General features: G+C 36.9%; 1 protein-coding gene across 6 annotated transcripts in view; it reads left to right on the forward strand.

Annotated features, from left to right (window-relative positions):
* RPS6KA6 (ribosomal protein S6 kinase A6) overlaps window positions 1-15,200 on the forward strand; it is a 136,556-nt gene that overhangs the window by 87,341 nt on the left and 34,015 nt on the right. For all 6 annotated transcript variants that reach the window (XM_066249207.1, XM_066249206.1, XM_066249211.1 and 3 more), the window contains 9 exons: window positions 106-248; window positions 4,046-4,116; window positions 4,357-4,445; window positions 5,222-5,280; window positions 8,389-8,491; window positions 9,106-9,236; window positions 9,789-9,911; window positions 10,428-10,517; window positions 14,395-14,553. In XM_066249207.1, coding sequence (XP_066105304.1) covers window positions 106-248; window positions 4,046-4,116; window positions 4,357-4,445; window positions 5,222-5,280; window positions 8,389-8,491; window positions 9,106-9,236; window positions 9,789-9,911; window positions 10,428-10,517; window positions 14,395-14,553 — 968 coding nt within the window. The remainder of the gene's footprint in view (window positions 1-105; window positions 249-4,045; window positions 4,117-4,356; window positions 4,446-5,221; window positions 5,281-8,388; window positions 8,492-9,105; window positions 9,237-9,788; window positions 9,912-10,427; window positions 10,518-14,394; window positions 14,554-15,200) is intronic.

Below are 15,200 nucleotides of genomic sequence, written 5' to 3' on the forward strand. Positions count from 1 at the left end.
ATCCATAAATAATTTTAAGGTTTAAATACATAATTTTCTTTCTATCGATATTTTCTACTTTCCAAAGACTTTTAGATATATTTTTGTCTTATGTTGCTGTTACAGATTTTGGACTCAGCAAAGAATCAGTAGATCAAGAAAAGAAGGCCTACTCATTTTGCGGTACAGTGGAGTATATGGCTCCCGAAGTAGTGAATAGGAGAGGTCATTCCCAGAGTGCTGATTGGTGGTCATATGGTGTACTTATGGTATGTAGTGTTATCATTTTGAAATTATGGTAATATAAAACCAATACTACTTAGAATTTTAATTTAGTTTTATTATTTTCTTAGTAAGAAGGAAAAATAGAATTTTAATTTAAATTTTGGGAGGTATCAACTGAGAATAAGATTTTAATAATTTATGTTATCATTGAAAACTTACATGGCTAGCTGTTATACAATGTTATACAAGTTTTATTATTCAAGAATTAGGATTTTGGTGTCCTGATTTCTTTTAAAGTTACCTGATGAAAAGGTAAAGGGCAATATTCTTTTATAAACTATTCCATTTTAAAACTTATTTCTGAAACCATAAATTTCTTAGGAATTATAAATAGTAAACTCTGACATTGGTATTAGCAATATTTTATTTGGTTATGTCTTCTGGGCAAGGGCAACGAAAGCAAAAATAATCAAATGGAACTACCTCAAACTTAAAATCAAGGAAACCATTACAAGATGAAAAGGCAACCTACTTAAAGGGCGGAGATATTTGCAAATTATATACATATATATGATTAATATATATATGAAATATTCAAAATGTATAAAGAACTCATACATGTCAAAATAAAAAAAAATTGGATTAAAAATTGGGCAGAGATACTGAATAGATATTTTTACAAAGAACATGTGCAGATCCCAACAGACACATGAAAATATTCTCAATTTCACTAATAATCAGGGCTGTGCAAATCAAAACTACAATGAGCTATCACCACACACCTGTCAGAATGGCTGTTATTAAAAAGTCAACAAATAACAAGTGACCGCCCTGGCCTGTTGGCTGAAGTGGTAGAGCATCGGCCTGGCATGCAGGAGTCCCGGGTTTGATTCCCTGCCAGGGCACACAGGAGAAGCGCCCATCTGCTTCTCCACCCCTCCCTCTCTCCTTCCTTTCTGTCTCTCTCTTCCCCTCCCGCAGCCAAGGCTCCATTGGAGCAAAGATGGCCTGGGTGCTAGGGATGGCTCTATGACCTCTGCCTCAGGTGCTAGAATGGCTCTGGTTGCAACAGAGCAATGCCCCAGATGGCAGAGCATCGCCCCCTGGTGGACATGCCAGGTGGATCCTGGTCAGGCGCATGTGGGAATCTGTCTGACTGCCTCCCCGTTTCCAACTTCAGAAAAATACAAAAAATAAAAAATAAAATAAAAAAAAAACCAAATAACAAGTGACATAGAGGATGTGGAGAAAAGGGAACCCTTCTGCACTATTGGTGGGATTTTAAACTGGTGTTGCCACTATGGAAAACAGTATGGAGATTCCTCAAAAAATTGAAAATAGAACTACCATATGACCCAGCAATTTTATTTCTGGATATTTATACAAAGAAAATGAGGCTAATTTTAAAAGATATATGCACCATGTGTTCATGTCATTATTATTTACAATAACCAAGATATGGAGGAGGCAACCTGGGTGTCCACTGATACATGAGTGGATAAAGAAGCTGTGGTACATATATACAATAGAGCCATAAATAAGAATAAAATCTTGCCATTTTTAACAATAGGGATGGGTCATAGGCTATTATACTAAATGAAGTAAGTCAGACAGAGAAAGACAAATTTCAAATGATGTCATTTATCTGTGTCATCTGAACAAATAGTACAAACAAACAAACCAAAACAGAAACAGACTCATAGATATAGAAAACAGGAGTTTGGTTGCCTGGGGGGAGGTTGGTGGTGGGATGGATGAAAAAGGTGAAGGGAATTAAGAGATACAGACTTTCAGTTATAAAAGAAATGAGTCATGAGCTTGTTATATATAACACCCACAACATAGGGATTATAGCCAGAAATACCAGAATACCTTTGTATGGTGACAAATGGTTACTTGTAAAATATATAAATGTTTTATCATTCTGATGTACCTGAAACTAATTGAATATTGTATTTCAGCTATACTAAAAAGTGGAAAGAGGCTACCAGGTTTTAGATTTCAGAATACTATGTTTATTAATCATTAGTCTTACGGTACTTTAATTAGTTATCACAGAATTCAACACCTTACCATATGTTGTCTTATTGTCAAATTGCTTTAGGCATATAAAGACTGTAAACTTTTAAGGAGGTCAATCATGTGATAAGCTACTCTGTGTCTCCCTCAGTATCTGGCATACTGACTAACGAATTTGGTATAACTTTAAGCATATAATTTGCCATGTTAATTAGATGCTAAATGAGTAACTATTGAATTAGATACAGATTGTTTTTGAAGATTAATAATCCATTTTGCTTATTTATCACTGAATGGCACTCAGTATGACACATCAGTGTAATAAGTTGCTTTTAATAAGACCAGCATTTGGGGAAGGCAGTGAGGTGTGAACAGACTAAAGTACAATATTTGGCATTTTCCGTGACCTAAGAAAGCATATTGTCTGGTTGGAGAAACAATTGGAATAACTAAATAAACTGTCTAGCTCTACCTTAGGAATTTAGGCTAGAATTAATATGTTTGTGTAGGAAAAGTAGAGGAGGGAACTTAAATTAAGCCCTGAAGATGGATAAAATTTAAATAGCTGCATGTCAAGAAGGATAATAATGTGATTATATTGGCAAGGACCTGGAATAGCAGTTGACCAGAGTAGTAGTGAAGAATGAGGGTGACATTGGAGGAAATTATTAGCCTTAAGCATTTGTATGCAGTTCTCTAAGTAGCAGGAAAGTCACAAAGTTTTAAACAGGATGGTAATTATAGGAAAAAATGTATTTTAGGAAGAATAATATAAATGGATTGTAAATGGAGGAAACAAGAAGTAGGAAAATCAACAAGGTCTCCTTCCAATACAGATGTAAGATTATAGAATATAAAAGGAAATCTTAAAGACAGTTCAAAGGTATGGAGTTGGGAACTGGAGCTTGAGAGAGATGATCCCCATACTCTGTAATTCTTTTTTTCTTTCTTTCTTGAACTCCCATTGCTACCTCTTTAATTTCCAGTTAACCTTTACTTTCCATTTGTGAGAGAAACTGGGGCTTGAGTGAGGTTGAGGCTGGATCAGATTTGAGAGTTGTCAGTGTCTGGAAGCAGTTGAATGGCTAAGCTAATAACTAAGGTGCTGAGTTAATAATTGAACAGAGGACTGAGGCCAAAGCCATTATTTAATTTAAGTTGAAGGTTTTAATATGTATTAGAGATAATAAACAACATTTTCATGAACGGGAAGGATCTTCATTTTAGATGTAGTCTTATTGATACCATTAATTAATATTCGAGTTATCTGCATTGCAATTAAATCTGTTAGGGAAAATGTTTTCCTTGTGAGTTGTACAGCTGTCTCAATTTTTTTTCTTTTTAAAATGTAATGTGTGTGTGTGCACATGTGTGTGTGTGTGTGTGTGTGTGTATGTAGCTTCTCCTTTTGCTTCCCAATTTTAGGAGAATGATGGAATCTCTTTTTGATCACTTATGAATTTGAATTGGCTTTATACTTATTTTTACTTTGCTTTATCAGTTTGGTTGTTTGCTTTAAAAGCATACCTTTGTTTTAAAAGAAAATGTATTTATTTCCCCGTTTCTTTGGTAACTTAACCAAATCTGACAGGACTGAAAGAAAGTGATTGGTTTCATTTGCTACAGATTCTATCAGTTGAGTTATATATAGTGCGGTGCGACAAGTGCATTTCCTTAAGTGAGCTACTTTTTGGCTTCTGTTTTGATGTACTGTCATGTAGATCCTGTATGATTTGTGATTGTGTATTACAAGTCTCAACATTTTCCTAAAGAAATGCATATTCTTAGTTGCACTAAATTGTTTTTGTTTTGTTCTTTTTAGTTTGAAATGCTTACTGGCACGCTGCCATTTCAAGGTAAAGACAGAAATGAGACCATGAATATGATATTGAAGTAAGTGTAAACACTATTTTTTTTTCTTCTGAGAAAAAGTTATCGTTTTCCATTTTGAAAATCTTGTTGGTTTAAATTGACACAAAAATAACATTTTTCACACTGTCTTATTCTCTTCTCGTACTGTATGGGGGATTTTATTTACCACTGTGAAAGTATTCTCTAAAATTCTTTCTGTGATTTGTAAATTTACAAGTGTGGCTGTATTTAAATGAAATTTTGTGAAATCCTCTTTTCCAGAGCAAAACTTGGAATGCCTCAGTTTCTTAGTGCTGAAGCACAAAGTCTTCTAAGGATGTTATTCAAAAGGAATCCAGCAAATAGATTGGGTATTGTTTATTTTCCTAGTTTTTATAACAGGAATGCTTTGTGATGACAATTAGAATTTTATGTTTTCTGGCTTAAGTCCCTTCACTGCTGTTAAATATATTTATACCCAGAACTTTGCATTTTGTATACACAAAGATTCCAGTAAATTTTGTTTTGTCTATGATTAAAAATGGTCACGTTATTCAATACTTCTGTTTAATATACATCATTGTTTATATCATATGGCATTCCTCCTTTGAAATAATTCACAGAATTATATAGGTAACTCTTTTAGATAATTGAAGGTAATTATTTTGTACTTCCAATGTTCTTCAAGGTAAATGTTATGTTTCCATAGCTGCTTATTATTTGGCCACGTTCAGGCACCCATATCCTGGATCCAGATGTAATCCTATAAGCTATCTTATTTATGTCCTCATATTAAAATTTCAGTCACTTTATTATGTTGTACTTTTTAATTTTGTATATAGACATGAGTTCATACGTTCAAATATGAGGAAAATGTACTTAAATATTAATGTTATATCAGATTGTTTTTGATTTGATTTGGAAGGCGTGTCAGTAGTTCTTGGTATTTTATGTGCTTCAGTATGAACATCACTTTTTCATATTAAGTTGAAAGAACTAATTAATAAATTATCAAATGAGAACTCATAAACCTTTCACTAGAAAGCTATAACATTTGTGTTCTCCTATTTATACATAACAGCCTGAAAGCCAGGTATAAAGATTTTTTAAAAATCACAACAGTAAAAAAATCTTTCTGTTTTTATAGGTTCAGAAGGAGTTGAGGAAATCAAAAAACATCATTTTTTTGCAAATATTGACTGGAATGTAAGTTCAGTAGAAAGTTTGTTACTGAGTAACTTTAATATGTGGGAAAGCTGGAGAGTAAATGGTAATATATAGACTTTGCTCATAAATTAAATTCATTTATTTTACTAGTATGAGATTTTTTTATTGGGGTAGTAATATTGGTTAATAACAAAAGTTCCAGGTGTGCAACATTATAATTTGATATCTCTTTTATAATTTTTATTGAATTCGTTAGGATGACATTGATTAATAAAATTATATTGGTTTCAGGTGCACGGTTCTACAACACATTGTATCTGTACATTGCATTGTGAATTCACAACCCCAGTCACCATCTACACCCCCTCGATCCTCCTCTACCCCTTTTCCTTCCTGCAATCTCCACGCTATTGTATGTGTCTACAAATTGTTTCCCTCTGCGTAATCCCTGTGTGCACTATTGCATTCCCACAGTCAAAGGTCTAGTTTGCATCTGACACTCCTATAATTGCCTCCTTTAACCATTTCACCCTTCCCCCACTTTTATTCCCTTCTGGTAACCACCAGTCTGTTGTATTTATTAGCTTGCTGTTTTGTTTTGTTTGTTCATTTGTTTCCTTTTCTATTTATATTTCACATACCAGTGAAATCAGATGGGTTTTTCCTTTCACACCTGACATTTCATGTAGCATAACACCCTCAAGATCCATCTGTTTGTTGTAAATTCATCCACACATCTTCTGGTTCAAGGTAACTGCCATGATGTTATTATACACCTGTAAATAAACAATCTTGAAATAGTAGATGTGTGTGGATGATATTTAGTAAATTTTGTTTCTCATTTGTTTCACCGGTAAAGTATGGTTAATATTCCCCTTTTCTTTTTTTTTAAATTTTTTATTTATTCATTTTAGAGAGGAGAGGGAGAGACAGAGAGAGATAGAGAGAGAGAGATAGATAGATAGAGAGAGAGAAAGAGAGAGAGAGAGAGAGAGAGGAGAGACAGAGAGAGAGAGAGAGAAGGGGGGAGGAGCTGGAAGCATCAACTCCCATATATGCCTTGACCAGACAAGCCCAGGGTTTTGAACCGGTGACCTCAGCATTTCCAGGTCGACGCTTTATCTACTGCGCCACCACAGGTCAGGCTATTCCCCCCTTTTCTAGGTTGAAGAATGGAGGAGAAAGAGAAAGGCAAAAAAAAAAAAAAGAATGATAGTGCATAGCCTTATAGAAAATGAATTCTAAAGAATTTAAGATGTTAATTAACTTCAAGTTGTTCTTTGACATGTATTAGAATGAATTAAGTTTGTTAAGGAGGGAATGTCTCTGTACAGATACTTCATTAAATTTTGAGAGAACGTGAACACAGAAATGTTTGGAAATTCTACTAAGTCTTTTATAGAATTTCTTTTTTAAGTTGCAACTCCTAGACTGATAAGTTTTTCTTAGAAAACCTCATTTTTTTTGTCTGCTTTGCAACACAGCTTTATATAGTTTATGTACTATCAGTTACCATAGGTAAGTGTTTTTGATTTTCTAGTTCAAGCATTGGTATTTAAATTTCTTTTCAAAAGAAAAGTTTCGCCCTGGCCAGTTGACTCAGTGGTAGAGCATTGGCCTGGCGTGCAGAAGTCCCGGGTTCGATTCCCGGCCAGGGCACACAGGAGAGGCGCCCATCTGCTTCTCCACCCTTCCTCCTCTCCTTCCTCTCTGTCTCTCTCTTCCCCTCCCGCAGCCGAGGCTCCATTGGAGCAAAGATGGCCCGGGCGCTGAGGATGGATCCTTGGCCTCTGCCCCAGGCGCTAGAGTGGCTCTGGTCGCAACAGAGCGACACCCCGGAGGGGCAGAGCATTGCCCCCTGGTGGGCAGAGCGTCGCGCCCTGGTGGGCGTGCCGGGTGGATCCCGGTCGGGTGCATGTGGGAGTCTGTCTGACTGTCTTTCCCCGTTTCCGGCTTCAGAAAAATACAAAAAAAAAAAAAAAAAAAAAAAAGAAAAGTTTCTCGATTTCTAGGGCAGAGGTAGGGAGCCACTTTTCACTCCGTCTGGCTAGAACACATTTTAAAAGGCAATATTTTGATTTTTAAGTCATTAGTATTAATACCCTAAATGGTCACTCAATTTCCATGGTGCATGTAATTTCCGTTTGTCCTTTGTGTATCTGTGTGCATCTGCTTTTGATGTGCTTGTATCTTCTTGTCATTTTTTGTAATGCTTCTCTACTCTTCCTATAACTAGACAAGCTGGAAATTCTTATTTTCCATCATTCATATATCTAAACAGTTTAGGTTTATTGCTCTTAACTTACAGAAATATAAATGAAACTTATTTTAAGTAATTCTCTATTAATCTTCCCTTATTATGGGTCTGTAAGCTTTTAAAAAAATGTATATTTCCACAAAAAGTTAGATGTTTGTATGTTGCAAGGTTTTATGTCTTTCATCAACATAAATTTTCAGAAGTTAGAATGTTAGGCAAGATTAATTTTTGAATTCTACAAGAAGAGCCCTATACAATCCCTCTAATGCAGGGGTCCCCAAACTTTTTACACAGGGGCCAGTTCACTGTCCCTCAGACCGTTGGAGGGCCGCCACATACAGTGCTCCTCTCACTGACCACCAATGAAAGAGGTGCCCCTTCCAGAAGTGCGGCCGGGGGGCCGGATAAATGGCCTCAGGGGGCCACATGCGGCCCGTGCGGGGGCCATAGTTTGGGGACACCTGCTCTAATGCATATTGTGAACACAAAATATTTTAGGTGAAATATATAGTTGTTGAAGATAGTCTGATTATTAATTTTGAAATCCTTGAGTGTTGTTAGTCATCTTACTGTGGGAACATTGTGACATTCTGTAAGGTTATTTTTACCAGTGCAAATTCAGGACAATTTTTGGTATCCAAACCCAACATTATCATTCTTTGTAAATACAACATGTGGCCTCACTACTGTTTCCTGGTGTCACTTGACTCTGTACATTAGCTCTCAGATTTTAAGAATTTGGTTAACAGGAACCTGAAGCTTGTTAAAATTTCATTTTTGAAATTATGATTCTTCTGTTAAGAACTATGAGTATTATATTCTGCTTTCACTTACAAAATATAATAAATTTTAAGTGCTAATATAGTTTTGTCTTATACTTTTACTTCTAGAAATTATATAAAAGAGAAGTTCAACCTCCTTTCAAACCTGCTTCTGGAAAACCAGATGATACTTTTTGTTTTGATCCTGAATTTACTGCAAAAACCCCAAAAGGTAGCACATATTTATGTATGACATCAAGGCTTTTAGTCAATTAGATGGTTAAAAAGTAAACTAGCTTCTTAAGTAAAAACTGAAACACTTAAATGTTTGTGCAGGGCTGGTTTGCCCTTTATGGAAATGTAGATTCTACATACAGCTTTGCTTGGGCACCTTTCTGTGCAGGCTTTAAAAGGAATATTGATCAGAGAAGCAGTGACTAGAGCAAAGGGGGAAAGGTATTTTTGTTTCGTTTGTTTTGAAAGACTTTTGATATCCTAATATATTTAAAGGGTAGTGGATAAGAAGGTCTTTCTCTCTGAATCTTACAGTTTACAAGTTACTGAGGTTTATTTTGGGTGGAATCTGTTCTGTACACTAGCTCAAGAAATGTTGAATACCTATAATGTATTCACCAGTGAGCATGGAGCAGTGAATAGAACAAAAATTACAACCCACGTGCAATTTGCGATAGCGTGAGGAGACAGTAATATACAGTAAATCAAATAAATAAAGTAATGTGTTTGGTGGTTCCATTTAATGATTTCATTTATATTCAAATAAATGCTGCCATTTTATATCACAGAAGTCTGCATAATTCTAATGAAATGTAATTATTTGGACATTAGATTCTCCTGGTTTGCCAGCCAGTGCTAATGCTCATCAACTCTTCAAAGGATTCAGCTTTGTTGCCACTTCTATTGCAGAAAAATATAAAATCACTCCTATCACAAGTTCAAACGTATTACCAATTGTTCAGGTAAATTCCACTGAATCTGATTATTTAGGGATAATTATTTTGTTCAGTTATTTCTAATAGATTTACAATCATTATAAGTGGTTTTTAACTTCATTTATTTCTGTATATAACAATGAATTAAAGTTATTGCCACATGTTTTGCAAGAAGTAGACAGTAGTAATCTTTAATTATATTAATGTAATTTCTTTTAGCAAGGAAATGTAATGTTGATATGTAAACTAGTTGACATATTATGTAGAAAGCCTACAGTTTAAAATCAGCGCATGTCTAGTGGAGCCATTTATAAATACCAATAAAAGTTTTCTAGAATGAATTATTCATCATCTTAAATATTTAAGATGAACGCAGGATGGGTAAAAAGTAAGTTTTCAGTTTTGAGTACAAGAAACAGTTTATTCTTGTATTATTTTTTTTTTATTAAACGTTGTATGATTTTCCATGCGAACAACTGAAAACCTGTTTTTGACCGTACCCTATATACACATATTTAGGAGAGAACATAAAAATGTGAAAATATTTTGTTATTCTTAGTATTTTACTTTCAAAAACAGATAAATGGAAATGCTGCACAATTTGGCGAAGTATATGAATTGAAAGAAGATATCGGTGTTGGCTCCTATTCTGTTTGCAAGCGATGCGTACATACAGTTACCAACATGGAATTTGCAGTGAAGGTATTGTCCCTGAGCTTAACTTTGTTTTTTCATTATGTATATATATAAATATATACGTGTAAGTTAAATGACAGGTTAACTGACATTTTTCTGTGGAGCTAGTGGAGTTTGCAAAGATAAGATACTGAGGAAGAACTCTTTAAGACTCAGTATTTTCATTATGAATTTCTTTCTGAGACTTTGTTTTGGAGAAGCCTTGTATTCCATGAATGTCCTGCTTTTTAATAGTTTTATTTTAAGGTATTATGTTAAGTTTGAGTAATTGTGACAATTACTTTACATTTGATTCACAGTATCAGTTAGTATAGTTTCAGTGAAATGGAATATAATGTTAAAGAAAATGGCCTCTTTATTGTTTAAGTTATAGGATATTTTAAGTGTTAAAATGGGACAAGTATCAGTCTTGAGTTCTGAGCATTTGCTTAAAAATATAACCAAATTGAAAATCTATCATTAATTTTTAAACAAAGAAAATAATTTATTTTTATCTGAGAGTTTTCTTGTCTTATTTCGCAGATCATTGACAAAAGTAAGAGAGATCCTTCAGAAGAAATTGAAATTTTGATGCACTATGGAGAACATCCCAACATTATCACTTTAAAAGATGTAGGTATTTAAAAGCTAAACTAATTCAAAAGCTAAGCTAATGAAATTATCTCTTGGTATTTTATTTTCTTTTTGAAACTTTTCATGCCTGTGGTATATTTACTTTCATGCAACAAAATCTCAAAAGTCTTTAATGTGCTACTTCAATTCTTTTCTCCCCTTTGATTCTGTATTCCTACCCAAGTGAGAGTGTCCTGATTACTTGCATATATTATGGCTAGTAATCATTATAACGAGCACCTTTATTATACTGTCATACTATAAATACAGATATATGGAACCTGCCAAATTCTAGGTTTTACTTACTTGACTTTACAGAAATGGGTTGTTGCATTGTACATTGTTTTTTGAGTGGAATAGTATTACTCTGTAGTTTTGTAAAGTGGAGATTACTCACATTAATAGATGTTACTGAGTTCACACTCCCTGGTCTGTGCCCGTGATCTTTGCGGTTGCTGCTATCACAAATGATCACACTGTGGCTTGGGTCCCTACTGCACTACAGCCTCTAGAGAGATGTGGGTTGTGGCCACTTCAGCGCTAGAGCTCAGGCGTCAGGTGGCTCCACGGCAGCGCAACAGAACCTCTAATATGGGTGAAATCTCCCAAGCTACTTAGTTCATTGCAGTATATGGCAGTTTTTCTCATGACTGTCTCTGTCAGCGTGATCGTCACATCATTTCACTTGTGTCAGGGATTCAGCTCTGAAATCTACATGTATACAAAAAGCACTTGGATCCCAGTCTGTCAGTGGCTTTGAAACAATCAGAAGGGCCTGGTGGAGGAGGAAGAAGCCAGGGTATCCTCCCTCCCTTGCCAGGACCCTGTCATCGGCCATTGACAGCATGGATAGCATCTCCATGGTGAAAGCTAAAGCCACACGTGTCCTCATGAGTTATCTAATCACAAAACAGACCCAAGAGAGCCGTCAGCATTTTGGGCAACAGGCAGGGCTGAGACCTTGTGACTTGAATGTGCTCATACCCACCAGCTTCTAGAACTTTTTCTTTCAGGGGGTCTACATAAAATGTTTCTTGTACCCACTTCCCTGTTGCCCTGGCTATGAGATATGAAAGATTTTTTGTTTCGTTTTTTTGTTTTTTGTTTTCCTTTTTCTGAAGTGAGAAGCAGGGAGGTAGAGAGACAGACTCCCGCATGCACCTACAGGGATCCAACCGGCATGCCCACCAGGGGGCGATGCTCTGCCCATCTGGGGTGCTATTCTATTGCGGCTGGACCCATTCTAGTCCTGAGGTGGAAGCCATGGAGCCATCTTCAGTGCCCAGGCCAACTTTGCTCCAATGGAGCCTTGGCTGCGGAGGGGAAGAGAGAGACAGAGAGGAAGAAGAGGAGGAGAGGTGGAGAAGCAGATGGGTGCTTCTCCTATATGCTCTGACCAGGAATTGAACCCAAGACTTCCACACATTGGGCAGTCGCTTTACCGCTGAGCCAACCGGCCAACACCTTTATTTTTTAACCTCTTCAACTGAGGCTAGAACTAGAGACATAATTTGTTTTGGAGGAACATTACTGCAAAATATGTCCTTGTGTGGAAGAAGCCATTGTAAACTGCTTTAATTTAAATTTAGACTAAATAATTTCAGCAATGATAAATGGATCCTCATCACCTGTTTTTGCATCATTTAGCCTAGACAAGAACTTGATCATTGTTTATCAGGTAGATAATATTTGTGTTGTTCCAAAACCGAGGTTTCTTGATTCCTTTACCATGGTCAGCATGAGCATGGGCAGAGGCGGGTTCAGGTCTGTTGAGGCTCAAGGCGCAGAAAAAAATATTGGGCCCCTTAAAAAAGAGAGAGAGACAGGGAAAATAAAAATACATGTTAACCATATTTTTAAATAAATAAAAAATATTATGTACTATTAATTGCACATATGAAACCAAACTTGATGTCATCAGAAGAAACTGTAAAGTTGGAATTTTGCACGGCCCTTCAGAAGTTGGGGAGGGTGCGCCCAGGGCACATACCTCATGTGCCCACCGTTCAGTTGCTTCTGAGCATGGACAAGTTGGGGCCCCGTAGAGGTGTTCACTGACTAGTCTCTGGCCCTCTCGGCTACTGGAGCTGTGTGCTCCAACCTTGTTGGTGAGAGGACCTATGCTCTGCTTGAGATTTGGATATAAAGAAAAGCCTTATCTGACAGGGTCCCTCTCTTCTTGTGCGTGGTGCTCTGGGGCAGAACCGCTGGGCAGTGCTTCTCTGTCGTGTGTCAACAAACACAAGGCTTGCATGTTTTTTGTTGTACTTTAAAATAAGATTAAGTTAACTTCAATTCAGTGGAAAACTTTCTAAGGGATAAAATTCAACCTATTCCTTTAATATATACAAATGATTGTTAAGCTTCTTAAAAGTAAAGATGGTGATAACTATACATAGATTAAAGTGTGGACATTCGTGTCAAGCATAGTGTCACCAGGGCCTGAAACATTTTCTAAGAGGTGGAAGAATAAAGATATTTTCTATATGCAATCATTTGCCCCCAGCTGGGCCTCCTACTTGTATATGTACAGAGCTCACCGAGGAACGGGACCAGGCAAGCACCTGCTCTCTCCTGGCTGTGGGCATATGCAGTCGTTTTCCTGAGCACTGTCTCAAACCACTGCTGCTCCTGCTTTGGAGGGATCCTGTCTATGTACCCAGCTGGGCTTTTCTTTCCATAGAGAGGCCCTGACATCTCAAATGATGAGAACAATTAATTTATTAATGTCTTCTGTTAGTCTCATATCTGCTGCTTGTTTTGATAATAAAGATTTATGCTTCTTTTAAAAAAATAGATTTTGCTGAATTTTGACTTTCCACTTAAAATAATGCTTTTTTTGTCTTCAGAGAAGGCATTCAAATCAGCCATCACCTCTATTAGTTTGTTTCAAATAATATAATATTACTTGATTAGTAATTTTTAAGCAGTAGTTTACATTTATCTGTCTCTATCTTATCTAATCTAATATAAAATAATTTACTTAATCTTTTTTTCTCCCAAGCCCTTAGTGAAAGGTTACACACATTTTTTCTATTTATTCTCCTTGATATATTTGAATTCAACAAACATTTAATATTCCATATCAGGTAATGGACTTTACTAAGTATTTACTGTCGGAAGGAAGGTCAATGTTAGTAGAGAAGAGAAGTGTCTATAAGACAGTCATAGCCTGACCAGGCAGTGGCGCAGTGGATAGAGTGTTGGACTGGGAAGCGGAGGACCCAGGTTCAAGACCCTGAGGTCACCAGCTTGAGCACGGGCTCATCTGGTTTGAGCGAGAGTTTACCAGCTTGAGCCCAAGGTTGCTGGCTTGAGCCCAAGGTTGCTGGCTTGAGCCCAAGGTTGCTAGCTTAATCTCAAGGTTGCTGCCTTCAGCCCCAGGTTGCTGGCTTGAGCAAGGGGTCACTCATTCTGCTGGAGCCCCCCAGTGAAGGCACATATGCGAAAGCAATCAATGAACAACTAAGGTGCTGCAACGAAGAATTGATGCTTCCCATCTCTCTCCCTTCCTGTCTGTTTGTTCCTCTCTCTGTCTCTGTCACACACACACACACACATACACACACACACACAGAAAAAAAAACAGCCAAAAATATATAAATGCCATTTCTGAGGCACAGAGTTTTTTTTCCCAGTTATATCCTTTGATGAAGTATAACAGACAACCTGTAAAGTTAATATAATTGTGGGTTTTTATGGTCTCACAGGACTATATGTAAGAGGGTGTTTAGCCAACTTAATCTTACTATATTAACAATAATGAAATAATGTCTTTTTTAATACTAGAGGTTCACTAGAAAAGCAAAATAAATGTAATTTAAACATTTCAGAATTATAATGATAAAAAGTATCTTGAAAATGTGTTCTTTTTTAGGTTTATGATGATGGCAGATATGTTTATCTTGTTACGGATTTGATGAAAGGAGGAGAGCTACTTGATCGAATTCTCAAACAGAAATGCTTCTCCGAACGGGAAGCGAGCGATGTACTGTTTGTGATAACCAAGACCGTTGACTATCTTCATCGTCAAGGAGTAAGTTGTAGTTACATACTTCCCTTCAGTTCTGGGACTTATATGTTCATAATGTTATATATAGGTGATGTCACTTAAAAAGAATTAATTTTTCTATAATGTATTTTATAAAGAATATCCCAATAAAACATAGTAGTGGCGCCCTGGCCGGTTGGCTCAGTGGTAGAGCGTCGGCCTGGCGTGCAGAAGTCCCAGGTTTGATTCCCGGCCAGGGCACACAGGAGAAGCGCCCATCTGCTTCTCCACCCCTCCCCCTCTCCTTCCTCTCTGTCTCTCTCTTCCCCTCCCGCAGCGAGGCTCTATTGGAGCAAAGATGGCCCGGGCGCTGGGGATGGCTCCTTGGCCTCTGCCCCAGGCGCTAGAGTGGCTCTGGTCGCAGCAGAGCGACACCCCGGAGGGGCAGAGCATCGCCTCCTTGTGGGCAGAGCATCGCCCCCTGGTGGGCATGCCAGGTGGATCCCGGTCGGGCGCATGTGGGAGTCTGTCTGACTGTCTCTCCCCGTTTCCAGCTTCAGAAAAGTACAAAAAAAAAAAAAAACCAAAAAAGCAAAAAAAAAAACCCCTCAAAGTAGTGAAGGTTATAGATTTAGAAAATTGGAAAATGCTTTATTAATTGTCTTCACTCTGCTTGTTGGCCCTGATTTAAT

Source organism: Saccopteryx bilineata, chromosome X, assembly GCF_036850765.1.
Source record: "Saccopteryx bilineata isolate mSacBil1 chromosome X, mSacBil1_pri_phased_curated, whole genome shotgun sequence".
Classification (NCBI taxonomy): Eukaryota; Metazoa; Chordata; class Mammalia; order Chiroptera; family Emballonuridae; genus Saccopteryx; species Saccopteryx bilineata.